This window comes from Cygnus atratus, chromosome Z (genome assembly GCF_013377495.2).
Source record: "Cygnus atratus isolate AKBS03 ecotype Queensland, Australia chromosome Z, CAtr_DNAZoo_HiC_assembly, whole genome shotgun sequence".
In the NCBI taxonomy this organism is placed as follows: Eukaryota; Metazoa; Chordata; class Aves; order Anseriformes; family Anatidae; genus Cygnus; species Cygnus atratus.
Genome location: NC_066396.1, coordinates 74345615 through 74361817, shown reverse-complemented (window position 1 = coordinate 74361817; position 16203 = coordinate 74345615). Strand labels below are relative to the sequence as shown.

Here is a 16203-nt window from a genome sequence, read left to right as displayed (position 1 = left end):
CTTTTTATTAGAATTACCTGGACTATGAAAAATTTGCATTTTAGTGCATACGGTGCCTGTCTGTCATAATCCTGTTCAGCAAAGGAAGTTTATTTTTGAGTTGTGAAAATCGTTATGTGAGGGGGCTGGGCTCAGCGGAGGCTTTTCAGTCAGAGAGAATATTTGCTGTCTCATGACAAGGCAGGGGGAAATCCCTAGCATGAGAAGCCATGCCTGGCGGAAGCTGTCATGAAGCTGCCACGTTTCCCTTTTTGATGTTTGTGACCAAAGCGTTGCTGCATGAGGCACAAGGCAGCGCTGCACTCCCTGCTCTCCTGTGTAGGAGCTCAGCCCCATCTGCACATCAGCCTGGGAGAGCTCCCCACCAATTAGCCGTCTTCTGTCATTCCCAGTTCATGAGCTGAATGGGAGACTTTCAGGAAGGCAAAAGCCCAGAGGGAGACTGCAGTTTATGAATGCGAGTGATCATGGATCTTTTAATGTCAGGGTAACTCTTCCCTCCACATGGTGAGGAATGCTGGGCATGCTGTCTGTCTGGCTTTCTTCTCCTGAGTAACAGCTGTGGAGTGTAAGCCTCTGTCAGAGGAGCCATTTCAGCCTGAAAACAATTTTTCACTCTCTTTTTTCACCAATAAATACCTACACTAAAGGAAACTTCTCAGGTTCAACCTCAGCCTGGAGAGACTTTTTGTAGAGTGGGAGGAGAAGCAAAAACTCTGGAGCAAGATATTTTTTATGTTTGTGACCATTGCAAAGTTAATAATGCCAATTATAGGTGTAAAGAGTAAGAATAGGAGTAATACATATACATGAACCCCTTTCTAAAATGAGAATTTTGAGAAATGCCTGAGCAGAAATGCAGCCTGTGAGTTCATGGAAGATACTGATTCCTTGCTGTTTCATAAGCACCAGTATGGAGAAGGAAAAGTTCATTCCCTTCTGCAAGGCGTGCTCATCCTCTGGACAGGACATCTCCAGGAGTGCCTTAGCAGCCTACTAGCCCAGCTCATTTGTCATTTGCTTTCTTATTTTTTCCCTAGTGGAGAATGTACATGAAGTGAAAGGTTCTTAACGCAGTGTGGGTTTTTCGTTTTTTTCTTTCTTTCTTTTTCTGTTCGCTTGTTTGTGTTTGCATATTCATGTTGCTCAGTTGGTGTTCAAGATCAAAGACCATGTTTCACATGGAGTGGTAATGAGGCTCCGCATTACAGGGGTAGTATTTTTGTAGATATTTGAGCTATCCCCTGACTTCAGCACAGGCTAGTTTTCTAAAAAGATCGATCTTGCTGAAATACCTTCTTTTGAAAAGTTTTCTCGGCTGTGCAGGTATCTTAAAAATGTCAACAGGAAATAGTTGCTCTTACCTGTACAAAGGCTGATTCTTCTCATCTCCTTTGTACCCTAATTAACATGTGTGCTGGTCCTTGGTACCAGTTGGTTACTTAGTGGTGGCTCAGGCCCTTGTTCCAGGTCCTCTCCTCCGTCACACTTTCCTACTTTTGCAGCAGACCAGCAGAGCATGCACAGCCCACCCTTCCTCAGCTTACAGCAAATGCTTGGACACCCATCAGCTCCAAGGGGTGGTTAAGTCACCTTCTTCAAAACCCCTCTTGCTCCTCAGGAGTCTGCAGAGGTTTTGGCTAGGATGGAGCTGACCCATCCCCAGCTCTTCCAGGACTTTCATTTTGCACAGAGATGCTAGGAGATGTCTTAAAGACACTCAACTGGGGCATAGCAGCAGCTCTGAGCTGAAAATAGGGGAAGAAATAAAGAGAAATCAAAATTCCTAATTGATCCCTGAAGTCATACAGTGGGGGCAGCTGCCACCAGAACTGAGGCCACAGAATATTTTTCACAGACCATAAAGAATTTCTGTAACAGAGGGGAAAAAACACAACTTTACAGGTGAGTGCCTTCCCCTGGAGGAGGAGGATGCTGATACCCTCTGTTACCATGTGAGTGTGACTTGGGGGCTGCAGTTCTTCTGGTATGCCACAAATGTGACCCTATTTCCCTTTGACTGAGAGCACAAGTCCATTATTGCTCAGCGTGGATTTGGGCAAGGACCACCAGCAGTGTCTGAGTGGATCAGGTAGTAGGCGAAACAGAAAGAGTCAAAAGCAGCTGTGATCATTGTGTCTTATGATGCTTTTATGCTGAACATACCTACTGCCTGAGAACAGTACTTATCTGGATGGAAATCTGCCAGAAGAAAATGAACCCAGCAACATGTCTACCATAGCCTGAGCTGGCAGAGGAGGTCTGTGCTGGAGCCCAGCTCTGCTCAGGCACGTGGGGATATCTGTGGTGGATCTGAGAGCCCTCAGGCCTCACCAGGCCCCGTCACCTAACCACAGCCTCCCCTTGGCTGTGCCAGTTGCCAGCCTTTTCAACACTGTTGGCATGGGTAGGATTTTCTCACTCCCACCATCTTACTCATTTTCACCAAATTATTAGGAGCTTACAGGAGAGACTTGCTCTTCTGTGAGAAGTGGTCAAAATGAGGCTCTGAATTCTGGTTTTTAGTGTAATTCATACACATACACAGACAAAATGGTTGCATAAGGGTAATTTCTTGTGGATACAAACCAACAAACCAGTGTTTTGCTGTGGGCAAGGCACATTTCTACCTTGGCTTCTCTATTTATGCAAAGGGAACTGTGGCACTGCTGATGCAGACAGCTGCAGGCTGCTGCAGTGTTGCTGTCACAGCGTGGAAATGGATGGGCTTTCCACCCAGGTAGGATAGGTCTGCTTGGAGATAATATCCCCCCTCTGAAATGTGGATCCCCAAAGCCCACGCTTCACATCATTCTTCAGGGGCAGGGGATGGAAAGGGCTGTTTGCTGCAACAAGGTTTGTCTGTAGGACTGAGCAGCCCGTGATGGGTCTGCATCCCTGGGGACGGGTGGACAGCCAAGGATTTACTTAGTACTGAGAGAATGAAGTAATAAAACAGGATACCTGACCCTTAACCAAGTGTTTCATTTCCAGCAGTCTTTTTTTACTCACTGGACATAACGAGCAGGTTGATGGCTGCTCATGGAAATACCCACTCTGCTTGGGGGGGTGCTCAAATTCCCAGCCTCATCCCTGCACCAGCCAGCTTAAAGGAAGCCTGTAATAAGAAACTAGTGATGCTGGGGTTTTCCGCGCTGGTCAGAAATGAAACAAGCCAGACAAGGGGATTTCTTGTAATATTGACACAGGTTTCACTTCTTCCATTTACTGCTGACTCTTAGAGGAGATCTCAAGGCTGCTCCCTAGTGGTTACTAGTGTTAACAAAGCATTTTGAAGGAACAGCTAGGTTTTTCATTTGTCTAGCAACAGGAAATTTCATGAAAATCTGCATGATCTTTTTGGCTACTTCACTTGTTTGTGTGGTTTGGGGTTCAGTAGTAGTTTTGTTTTATTTTTTATTCCCCATCCATTGAACAGTCTTATTTCAAAGATCTGCCATGACATGGAAAAGGGAACCTGATTTTGCTTCAGCATTTGTTTTTTTCCCATTGTAGCCAAGCATATTTCTGGCATGTACAGATAGGACCCTTTCGTCCCTGCATTTATTTTTGCTGTCAGGCAGGACAGGACCCCCACACCGTATTCCCACATTCCCACAACCACTGCCTGCCCCTGCTGTCCTCATTCTTCCCCCCAGGGCAAGCCAGGCTCTCCTCCCTGGAGCCACCGACGCACAGTCTTCTGCCAGCTGGATCCTTGTGTGGCGATGAGAAGCACAGGCTGTCCTCCCCAGAGGATGCTGTCCCGCCAGCATCTACCCCAGGACAACCCTCAGCTCTCCTACAGCTCCTTGCAGTAGCCTCCTCAATGTGGCCATCTGCAGCTTGCAGGATGTATTCCAGGGGAGAGTAACATCAGGGACCTACACAAAGCCTTGAGCTCTTACAAGGCAGGTAAAGAGCACTGGCAGAAGAAAAATAGCCAGCACTGTTTAGCCAGACTGCCTTCTCTGGATATCTAATACACAGTGGTATCCAGTGCATGGTATTGTCTGAGGAAGAAAAGAAATCATCTTGCATATTTCCAGTATCTTACATACATTTCCAGATCACCAAAGTGAGTCATGTAGGAGATAGGCCAGCCAGATCCTCCTGTAAACAGTGGTTGTAGGTTAAGTCTGCCTTGTGTCATGTAGCAATTTTTGCTGGGTTTTGTAGAAAGGTTTTGCAATATTTTGATGTAGTGGATTTCAGGAAGAGGGGGAGTGTTTTAAAACCCTTTGACCATTCTGGTTTATCAGGTTGTTTCCTAAGCTTCATTCCAAACTGCTTCTTCACTCAAACCCTGCTAAAAATGCTTCTCCAGCTGTCTTCTTTTGGTAACAACTTGGTGAGTCCTTGATCTTAGAGGAGATTGTTCCTTTTCCATGTCATTGCAGGAAAGATTGAGAAAATCAAGCCGCCTCCTTCCCCCACTGCAGAGGGCCCCATCTCACACCCTGACCTGCCGTCTGAGGAGCCTGCAGGAGCCCAGCGGCCCAAGAACTTGATGGAGACCCTTTTGGAGGATTATGAAACACACAAAACCAAGAGACGAGAGAGGATGGATGACAGCAGTGTAAGTGCACTTTCCTTTTCGGTGTGTGCTGTGTGACAGAGACCATGATTCACGAGAATCATGATTTGGAGAACAAAAGTATGTATTACCCTAGAATCTGGTCAGATCACCTTGCAGATGTTTAACGGTTGTAATGCATTGTAAGGGCCAGCATGATGGAAATGGAAGGATGAGGGCTACTGGGGTAGGAGAGAGAGTCTCAGTGCAAATATCAAAGGCAACTCAAAAAAAATCCATTTTAATTAATTAAGTTAATTAAATTAATAATAAAGGCAGTAGGCAGCTGCCAGTTATTTTAATTCACACACCATCAAGACCTTCCACTGTGTCATTGTAGCAGCTCTTTGAACTTAATGGATCAGATCTGTATCCATGCCTTTGTTCATAGACTCCCAAAGTCCAGTCCCAGCATGCTTGGGATTCAGTGTAAGTGGATAAATTCACTACAAGCAGTCCCTTGGAGAACCAGACTGGGAACGTCTCAAAAATTAACTTGGATCCTTCAGTGTGCAGCATACTGTTTCTCACTGGAGTTGTTGTCTTTCTCCCACACAAATAGAAACAGAAAATTGGCCAGAATTTCAGTCTGTGAAATTGGTGCCTGCATTTCACTTATTGCTGTAGTAGAGTTCAACCCAATTAACATCTTCTTTACTGGAGGCAATAGTAAGAGGAGCTATGAATTTCATAGCTGGAAGTCCCAAAATTCAGGTGCATACATTGCACAGCCTGTTTCCCAAGAACGCATAAGATATTTCTCCTTCATACTCATTATTGGTGTGAGTAGTCAGTGCAGAATATAGTGAGACATAAAGTGAGATATAAAACTTCTTAAATGGACGCAGTTCTTGTTTTGTGTTTGCTGAAGCAGCCAGAGCCCTCCAGGCACTTCCCAGAGACGTCAGAACGATGATCCCACGTGCAAGGAGCTCATGCTCCAAGCAAACTGCTTTCTAGTAACTCTTATTAGAGGCAGAGTCTCATTAGGTATATAGAAGTAAGTGAAGGTTTGTAATGTGAATACCAGACCACACTGGTCTAGCAACTCCTAATCTGTACTGGTGAATATTATGAAGTAGCACAAGAGAACCAGAAGGAGTGAAATGTGGAGGGGTCCTGTTGCTTTTCTGCTAAAACATAGTAGGAGGGCTGACTTGAAGCACAAGCAGATGAATTCCCAGTACACACCAGAAGCTTTCTGGTCCCTTCTCCTGCTGAAGCTATTGAAAAACCTCCGTCAGCTTCACTGGAGCAAGACATCGTTGTCCGCTGGGCTCCTGTTGTGGCATGCGATGTGAGCTGGCACACGGTGATGAGTCTTGCTCCCCTGGCCAGTCACCTGGATGGGGTCTTTGAGAGGTTCAATGTCCACGTTCTGAGCACACCAAGCAGTACTGGTCTATAGGGTTTCATTTCTGCCTGCATACAGTGCACCAAAAGGCTAGAGTGGTTTCAACAGGACAACTGCCCTGCCTCTCCCTTAGACACCACCACCTTCTGCTTCATGTCTGGCTTGGGAGGTTACAACAGGGCAGCTCTGGCTGGGGCTTGCAGGTGTTGCCCTTCAGAAACAGAGGGCAAATCAGGAGCATCTGCTCTTGGAAGAATCTCACTGCTCCAGCAAGTGGGCAGTTTCTTCCAAAGAGGATGTGTAGGCTTCAGCAGGTGAGAAAAAGAGAAAAAGCGGCAGCAAAAAAATGAGCCAAGCACTGACAGTAAACAAGACTGAGACTGGCCAAGCAACGTTATTAAAAAAAAAAAATGGACTAATGTTTTAATTTTTTTTTTCATGACACCAAGTTGCTTGTACTCTGGAATGTGCCAGTTCTTGCAATTTCTTTATATTGTTCTTGTTTCCTAGTTGTAACATGCTTGTTCAATGTACTAATGCTGGTCTTTTCCCTTTCTGCCAGTACACCTGTAAATTACTGTCTAGCAAGGTTACTTCCGAGGTACTTTTCAAGTGCTTATTTACTTTTGCTTCCTCTTGCATGGTGGTTCCAAGTGCATGTTGCTGCAGTTTGCATTTTCATGCTGTGTGCCAGTGCTGTTTCATATCAAAACCGGGATGCAAATGTGCGTGGGGGATATCCCGTCTTATCTCTCACGAACAAATGTTTGTGTGGCTGGTTTTCTAACCCCCGGATTCTAATTACAATTTCTGGCATGAGAGGGGTTGCAATTAAAGGGATGGGAGCTGTTGCCCAGGACTGGAGCGCTCCTGAGGCGTGAAGCAAGAAATTCTTGCCCTGATCCCTGTTACCATTCAGCTGATGAAGCTGAACCTTGGGGTCCAGGCAACCTCTGACACTGCGTGAAACTGCTGTGGCTTTCCTCTATCCCTGATTACAGGGTATGTAGCAGTAGCAAAATCTTAAGCATTTTGTAAGGAACCCACACACCAACCTTTCGTCAGTGGAAGAAGAGAGACAGATCTGAGTGCACGGTCTCAGCTTTGTTGGTTTTGTGAGCCTGTTCTCATCCCTGTGCCTTGTGATGTGACAACTGATGGAAGTCCCACTACTTAGCATCAGTGTTGGTCTCAGCTTAGAAGAAATACAGACCTGCTTTAAAAAAGGATATTTTCAGTGACATTTGACATGTTAGCAGAATGTGTGCACAGTCATTATCCCTACAAAGCTGGGCTCTGCCAAATGCAACAATTTTAGGAGCAGGGAGTTGATACAAGCTACAATTTTGCAGTGTTTTTTAGGAACAACCTGCTCAAAAACATGGACATTTCAACTGCCTGTGATTTTCTATGCAGGCATACATGTAAATCGGGACTTCTCTACGGGTCTTACCTAAACAGATCCTGGTGATGACTGACACTCGTCTGGCCAGCATCAGCATTGCATTACACACACAAACTTTACACTACTTCCCTGTTTCATAGCACATCAGCTGCCTTGAGACAAGTATATGAACATCATCTCTCCTAAGAAGTAAAGAAAAGTAAAATCTGTGCCCTTCCCAATTCATTAAATAGTTTACTCTGGGTTTTAGCTCACTGATACCAACCAGTGATTGATCTTTGTGTGGATTATTTATGGGGAATTAATCAGTATAGGAGTAGTGTACTTCCAGAAACCTGATTTCACACTCAGGCCAGGCCTCTTCTCCCCCATGGTATCTGCACAACAATTTGGGTTATGGCTCACAAGCACTCAGTGATGGTCAGAGCATCCGATGTTGTGTGGGAGGCAGGAGCTAAGGTGTAGATTCAATATGCCCTAGGTTGCATGTCCACCTTGTAAAAGGACATTAATACAAGGAGAAAGCTGGAAATCAATGCGCATGAATGGAGACTGGAGAGATGTGTCTTTTCAGCACGGCAGCAGCCCTACAAAGCTGTTGCAGAAGCAGCGGAGCCTGTGTTTAAAGCAAGTACTTTTGAAGTTGTAAAGGGACCACTGATAACTGTGTGCCTGCTCATATGCAGATTGTACTTATCCTTAAAACCATCTGGTTTTGTCCTTAGAAACGAAAGTATTTTCAGATTTACTGGGCATTATTACGAGTTTGCTTAACACTAATTATGCTGTAGGTCACAACTGCAGTAAGGTAATGCTTGTGCAGTTTTCTAAGGTTACTGCTGAAAATTTTTTGGTTACAAAATAGATAACCAGCATACTGGATTTTATGGTAGAGGACACACAACTTATGTTACAACACAGACCAGCAGCAGTAGTACAGTTACTGTCCTGTTTCAGATAAACACGTTTTGGTTCAGATACTCAGCTCCTCACCGTGCTCACTAGAGGTCTGGTATATCCAGGGATTAGCCCTAAGTAGGTGCAGTACAGCAAATATCTTTGTACTGAAGAACCAGGTGTGTTTTGTCTCTCAGTAGCTGTAGTTTTATGTTAAAGCACTTGGTTTTCTGCTCCTGAGCAGGCACAGTCACGTCTGCAGGAATAACCAGTCTGTTTTGTGCCTTCATGCTTTTGTTCGTGTATGGGGCGCTTCCCTGGAGGTGTCTTTCTGCATGGAACTGTCAGAATTTAGTCACTCAGACCTTTGCATTTTCTTTCTTTTGTAGCTTTTAGTTCCTCCGGGTCCAGATGGGAAGAATCAATAAAATATGAAGTTCCAGAAAAATCATTTTGCTTCCACATCAGTCTTGCTGCCACTGTACGATAAAAATTAGCCTGTATTGTACAGTAGTGTGTTTCACTCAGCACCAGCTGGTGGCAATAAATATGCTGTGAACTAAAGCATGGCTTTATTTTGCTTTTTATTGTCATTACCAGTAAGAGAGCAGTTATTATGTGTGTTGGAGGGAGATTCAGAACAGATTGGTCTCCATCTCTAGGGTGGATAGATAAATTAATCTTGCACTTGACAGTGGTGGCCATTTCAGTCTTTTCTTCAAATCCTCAAATTATATTATATCAAATCTGCCAATAAAGAGCCCTCTGAGATTCTTAGCATGACTCCAGAGCTGTAACCACAAGATCCGTGCAGCAGTTTTTTACCGAGAGGTTTCTACAGCCTTATATATCTTGGTACGTGTCCTTCCTTTGCGGCAATTTCTGTGCTCCAAATTCATCCTCTTTTAATGCAGCTTGTAGGCAAATTGCCTTTCCCAAATAGGACATCTTATATTGCATTACTTTTTTGACTGACAAGGCCCAACTACTAGGGCACGGCCAGCTCAGGTCAACAGTCCAAGGACGAGCAAACTGCTTGCTTTGTGACCTTTCTTGAGCTCAGCCACCAATTTCAGACAACTCCAGTTGTGTACTTGTTTTCTCTAGCAGGCATAAAACTGACACAGCAGGTCAAACACTCTTTTCAGTAAGTTAAAAAGATCCTTCTGGGGTAGCTGCTCAAAAGGATCCTTAGCTGTTAACTACCCGCTTAGGTGTATCTCTGGTATTTAATAATACGCCAGACATCAGTACATGTTTTCCTGCAGAGGCTAAGCCTGTGTTCATTGCCCTCCATGTCTCTGACATAATTCTTCTAACAGTTCTGGTGATGTTTGCAGAAGAAGACAGGTTTGTGGGCGCATTTGCAGACAGGTGGTAAATGGAAGAAACCCTGACTTGTCTCTTAAGACAACAACAGGGTGACTGATCTAAAGCTGAAATCTTCAGGGTCCTGACTGTTACAAACACCATCAAAGACCACTGCAACGGGATGATTTCCAGCAAGGAAGACACTGACCAGAAATTGTTATAAATGACATAAAATCCATTTTATTTTCAGCTAGCACAAACCTACAGGCCAAAATCATAAGACCTCACTTAAATACATCACAACTCTGTGACAGTGGAAGTTTTGATTTGAAACTTGTGCTGAATTGGCTATTTTTTTGTGTTTATTCCATTATCCAGTGGGGAAAAAAACAATTTTCTGTGTTTTCTTTACTCATTATCTTGTAGTGGCTTTGATAGTCTCTTGTCTCACAGTATTTTCCTGTTGCTATCTGAAAAAATAACACTGTTTTTTTCACCCTTCATTGCTAAACCTCGAGCAGCCTCTGTATTTTCCTATTCTGAGAGGATGAGAAGATGATGCCCCATTAGCACATCCCAGTTTTATTTTCTGCATTGTTCAGAGGCTTGGTTTGGGTTGTCTTCCCTTGGTTCGGGCACTCAAAATCCCAGGCATGTAGGTCTCCAGTCTCCTGTCTGAAGACTCCTCCAGTCTTCAGCCTTGCAGCTGGAGTAGCTTCAACACAGTGCTTGATGTCTCAGAAGGATTTTTTCACTGACTTTTGGATGAATCGTTAGGTTTGTGGGCACAGTTACCCTCTAGTGGGTGAAACAAAAACTGCTCAACTCTGTTTCCACCTCTGATGGTGGTTCTGCAAAGAGGAGACCTGAGTTTGAGCAAAATCTCAGCAATAATCCCTCCAGTGGACATGGAGCAGATTTGTAGCCCTGGTCAGTGCTGGGAAGCAGATGGAGATTTGGCTCATACTTATCTCTGGTGGATGGATTTTGCCTTTTGCTCTTTGGCTTGTTCATAGTCATACTCAAAACAATAAAGGAAAAAATACACTAATAAAGGCAAGAAAATAATAAAGGAAATAATAAAGTGGACACAACCGACCTCACCTTCAGGACCCGAATGGAGGTTTGGGCTCTAGCGTAAATGAAGAAGTGTTCTTGTTCCTGTAAGCACAATTATGGCCAGCAGTTTCAGCTGACAGTTCAAAGCTGATTTCCTGATATTGTTGGTACAGGAGCCCCTAGCACCTGTGTACTGGTCCAGCCACAGCTTATCACAAGCTGAAAGAACAGTTTATTTAGTCTTCAGTTGATTATTTTTATTGCAACCAAGACCTGAGACCTCACCACATCTGGCATTCTACACAGAGGAGTAAAATGGCATCTCTCTCAAAAGGCCAGTTACTTCTCCGAAGTCATAGACAGTGCAGAGAAACCTTCAGGAAGCAATGAGGACCTGGAGTGGCAAATATTAGTTCAGTGAACGGTCACATATTGTTGGTTTTCTGGTGGTGGTGCTGTTTATTTTTTGTTGTTGTTATGCTTGTTTGTTTTTACTATCTCTTTAAATATTTTAAAATTTGTCTTCTCTGGGAGGGCTGATTTAAAACCCACTGAGCGCAGTGGACACTGACAGCTTTGTAGTTTGATCATGGGGCTGTTACTCGTTGTTGGTCAGGAAATAGCATTGCTTTGTGCTTCTGCAAGAAGGCCCCAAATCTCCTTTTGGCATACTCCTCTGCTGTTCATTATTCTCAGAGGAGCACATCACATACATGCTAACACCATTTGGTCTGGTCTGAATTATTCTTTTCACCTTGTTGGAACACATATTAAAACCTTCCTACCTAAAATAATTGCTTCTGTATGTGCATGTGTGTGCATATATATGTAATACACAGACTGTAAGTATTTTTTATACGTGTGTGTGTATATGTACGCGTGCTTGTGTATGAAGAACATACAGCTGTGCCAGGGCCCATCTCGTAGCAGACCACACGGGTCCTCGTGTCAGGCCCCTTCCCCATGTTCACGGAGTGGTTTTTCACTCTAGCAGTGCTTCAGTTGCGGTGTCTGGGCTGCTGCAAAGCCAAAGACCACGAGAAGAAGATGCAAGGGTTTGGGGGGCTGCCTAATTTTGCCTACAGGGGTGATGTGTCACAGTAAGCATCTCACAGGCTCCAGCGTGTGCGCCCCCCCCTCTGTTACATCAGCAAGCACTTCATCGCATGCGGCGCCCCGGTTTGCAGAGGAGGGGCACCCCAACATGGGGACAGGGTGGCTGAGTGACGGGTGTCTTCTCCCTTTCTCTCCCAAACCAGGTCCTGGAGGCCACCAGAGTGAACCGCAGGAAGAGTGCCCTGGCGCTGCGCTGGGAAGCCGGCATCTACGCCAACCGGGAGGAGGACGAGTAACCACGCGGCAGCACCACGAGAGCAGCTGCGAAACCAAAAACAAAACGAAAACAAAAAAAAAAAGAGAGAGAGAAAGGAGGAAAAATGAAACAAAAAAAGCAGCAGCATTTAAATCCGATATTTATTAAATACACAACAAACTCGATGATGCACATAGACACAGAAATGATCCAGCTCCCGGCAATCTTAAAACAACAGGAAAAACGCACCCAGGAAATGCCCCCTCTTCTCTCCCCTGTCTTCCCACTAGGAAATAACCCCCGGGGTGGGGGGGATACAGGGTGTGGGACCCCCCGGGACCGGTGGGAGGCCATCCCCATGGGCCGGAGAAGCGGCTGGAGGGGAAGGGTCGTGCATCCCCCTGGCCAGATTCACAGCCCCCCACTGGACCCACCTCCAGGTTCTTCTCCTCCCACAGCCGCTGCACCGAGACTGTCAGCATCACCTCGGCGAACCCCCCCCACAAAGACACCCCCAAAACACGACGATGTTGCCCTCTGATGTTATTTCTTTGAGGGGACTGAAGGGTTTGGGTTTGGGACTGGGATTGGGGTGGGGTTTTTTTGGAGGGGGGGTTCTGCTCCCCTTATCTAGTAATTTATCTGTTTAAAAGGAAAAACAAATAAATAAATGGGGAAGCAGCTATTGCAAATGTACAATCCACTAGGCTCAGTAAAATACAGTCCTTGTGTTGCAAACACAAGCCATCACAATTAAGGAGTGGAATAGATGGGGATGAGAGCTAAGCCAAATGGATTACCTTAGCTTTAGGATCCTATACGCTTGCAATATCACCTGAGCTCCAGGTTCTCAGATCATATTTACATAACTAAGTTTCTAAATAGAAAATCTGTATTTAGCGGATTACAACTATTTTTTGATGGTGGGGAGGGAAAAGAATGGCGTATGTGTAAAACCTATGAAGATGGGTAATTTGAAGTAGAAAGGTAGTGGGAAATGAATACAAATAAAGGACATTTAATTTTTAAATGAGGCAATAATTGAACTAAGCCAGACTCTGGCCTAGGAAGAGGTATGAAATAAAGAAGAAAGATGATAGCTACGTCTTTAACTATATTTATACAGCATAAAAAGCCTTCGGAGCAGAGTGCTTTGTGGGAGTCTCCAGGTTTCCAGGCAACACAAAAGTTAAGGGGGGAAGTGAGTGAGAAAGATTGAGCAAGGGAGAGCAGACAAAGGAAGAAAAACGTGACTTTTGCCATTCAGCCAGTGTTTTCAGCGCTACAAGCAGACCGTCGAGCCTCTAGTCGTTGCTTAGGCTTGGGATCAGCAGTGAAGGATTCGTGTGCATCTGTGTGTGCATGGAGGCGTGGGTGTGCAGGTGTGCATGTGGGTGTGAGGCGTGTGCGAGAAGTTGTATGGCGGTGTGTGTGTTATTTTCTCCAAGGCTGTTTACCAGCTATAGGGGTGAGTGCTATTTTTTTTTTCTGAAAGGGGATATAAAAACAAGGCACTGAGTTAATGCAGTATTTGTGATATTAAAATTTGACCCAACATGGTATTTGCATGAGTCACAATTGCAAAGTACTGACCAGTTTTGTAAGCTGACAATTAGGAAAAGAAATGTGGTATTTATTCTTGTGCTTTGTATTTGTATGTAGTATAGAGGCTGCGGGTTTACTCTTTTCTTTTCACGCGAGCAATACAATAAGAGTATTTTACAACTGGGAACCATAATTTCTGGACCAGAAATGAACAAGTTTGGGAGGTGACAGAAAAAAAGAAAAAAAAAAAAAAGACAGCTTTTTTTCTATATAAAATGTTCTGTCTTTTTTATAAACAACCAATTATTATTTTGAATTATTTTTAAAACCATTGCCCTCAATGCTGGTCCTCCCTTAAGCCTCTCCTTGGTTTTATGGCCTGCTACACTGTTTTATCCTGAAACAGTGAGCTCATTTCAAGTGAGTACCAATACTGTGAACATACTTCTGGTGCTTTTCTTAAACAAACACAGAGCTTGCAACCAAATGATTTTTTTCCCCCAACAATTTCCTCCAGCATGCTCTCTCTGTCCGTGGACACTATAGCATTTTGAGGCCTATTTTCAGGGAATTGCAGTGGATGTGACTATAGGCACGTGTAAACTTTGTGGATTGTCTCCTTCAGTGCTGTTGAGCAAAAGAAAACCCTGCTGGCCTGTTTGCAGTGAGGAAGGCAGCCAGCTTGTCTCAAGGATGCCCTAGCCTGGGTGCAGGGGGGACACCAGACGCACATGGGGGCAGGACGACCTTGATAGAGGCACCCACTGCCAAGTCCAGGCGACCAGCAGTGAACCATGGTCCACATCTGGGTGGGTTCAGCCTGGCCACGAGGCTGTAGGAAAGGCAAGCGACTGGTGCTGCAGCCCAGCAGGACCATACGTCATGTAGCAGCACCCACGAGCGCTACACACCTGTTCCAGGAGGAGCCCTGCCTCCCTCCACCCCCTGGGCAGAACAGGGGTGAGACTGGGGAAAAGTGTCCTGAGCAGAGGAGATGGCCGTGTGCTCATGGTGAGGTGGTCTTGCATCAGACAATGTTTCCCCTGGTGTGTGCTCCCAGGAACTTGCATCTTTTACTTTCTTTAATCTGGAGGTCTACCTTTCCCTCCTGCTCTTCTCACTGGAAGCCGCTGACGTTGACCGCCCATCATGAGGCACCTTCTCTTGCGTTGCGTTGACCCCACCTTGGTCTTTGGAGTGCAAATCACATTGCCCCCTGCACCGGAGGCGTGCGGCGTGTCAGTGCCGAGCAGCCAAACCTTGCATCCAGCAGTGTTCTTCTCTTCCAGAAATTATGGACACTCGTCCGCAGCGCGCGTTCAGTGCTGCGACAGCGCGAGTGCTATGCAGTTTACTTGCCTCTTTGTTATTTCATTTGCATGCTACCGAGCTTAGGTGTTTATAAGTATACGCCAGTAATACATATCTATCTATATATAACTATATCCAATGCAACCAAGGAGCACTATTGCAGAGTTAACTTTGTCTCCACAGAAGAAACACTCAGATTCTTTCCCGTGGCAAAGACTGGTTTTAATGAAACTGTGTATTGAGGGATAGTTAAGCATTAGCGTTTGTGATTATAATCAGTTTGGGGTTACAGTGCAGGTTTTCTGAGCAATTTGTTTTAAACGCTGCTAGTTTGGGCTTCACCTTGCTCCGTATTGACGCTGTCTGAAGGAAAATACAGTAACATTGATTTGTTTGGCAACCAAAAGGTGGCATCCTTGTCATGACTTACCAACAAGTTTCAACAATACCTGGCTTTCTGTATGTTAACCACTTAAATGTTATCCTGCTTCTGTTTTATAGTGACTGTGAGGCCTACAATGCAAGTATATAATTATTTTCTCATTAAAACAGAAACCCGTGTTGTGTTTCTATCCAGCTGACTGTGCCTTCGTGCCCCCGCAGGGCGCGGAAGCAGGGCGGCTGGCCAGCTCCAATGCTTCTTGCTGCTTGCCCATCGCTTCAGCCCCTTCCTGCTCAGCTTGGCCACGAGAGACCCCATCCCTGCTGGAAAGCCATGGCCACACTTGCCCATATGGGAGCTGGAAGGTGCTAGGGTGTCAGATATGTGTTGGCTGGAGACCAACTATGGGGGCATGATGGCAACCGGGCAGGCTCACACCAACTACCTTCCCCATGCCAGGAATATTCAGTGTATATTCATTTAATTACAACCCCGAACACTCCCCACTGGAAGAGGCTGAGGACACAGGGATCCCTGTGGGTGCTGGGCCACGTGCAGTGATTCCCTTGCACCCTCTGTGAGCCCTCCTGCTTCCCTTCCACATGCAACACCAGAAATGCCCGCAGAGAAAAGTCAAGTGTGGATTTCCTCTCCAGTGAGCAAATCCTGAAGATTTAGACATTGTACAACTCAGGCAGTCATGCCAGTGGGTGGCGGGAATTTTGGCAACAAAGTCTGCTATTAGCAGTTGCTGGTATTTGTTTAATTAGAAACACTTAGGACATCTAAAGTACCTGCCACCTCACTGCGTAGCCAAAATGGCATTTGCCAATCCTTATGGTATTTTTGCTATGTAGTTAAGGACTATAAAGGAGACAATTTATCCATCATTTCTGGGGTAGGCACGTATAAGGTGAGTATATTGCACCTCTAAATGCTGCAGGTGGCTTTAAGAGACCACGGTCTCCGCCACAATGAGAAAGCAAATGAGAGGCAGAGGATCTCCTTGGCAGATTTAGCTTGATCTAATGCAGGGCCACAAGGCCAGGTA

General features: G+C 45.2%; 1 protein-coding gene across 1 annotated transcript in view; it reads left to right on the top strand.

Annotated features, from left to right (window-relative positions):
- The window catches only part of LOC118257006 (A-kinase anchor protein 2-like), a 257483-nt gene extending 242155 nt beyond the window's left edge, over positions 1-15328 (top strand). The window contains 2 exon segments of the mRNA XM_035564528.2: positions 4401-4579; positions 11862-15328. Coding sequence (XP_035420421.2) covers positions 4401-4579; positions 11862-11954 — 272 coding nt within the window. The 3' untranslated portion in view covers positions 11955-15328.
- Positions 15329-16203: the final 875 nt, after the last annotated feature.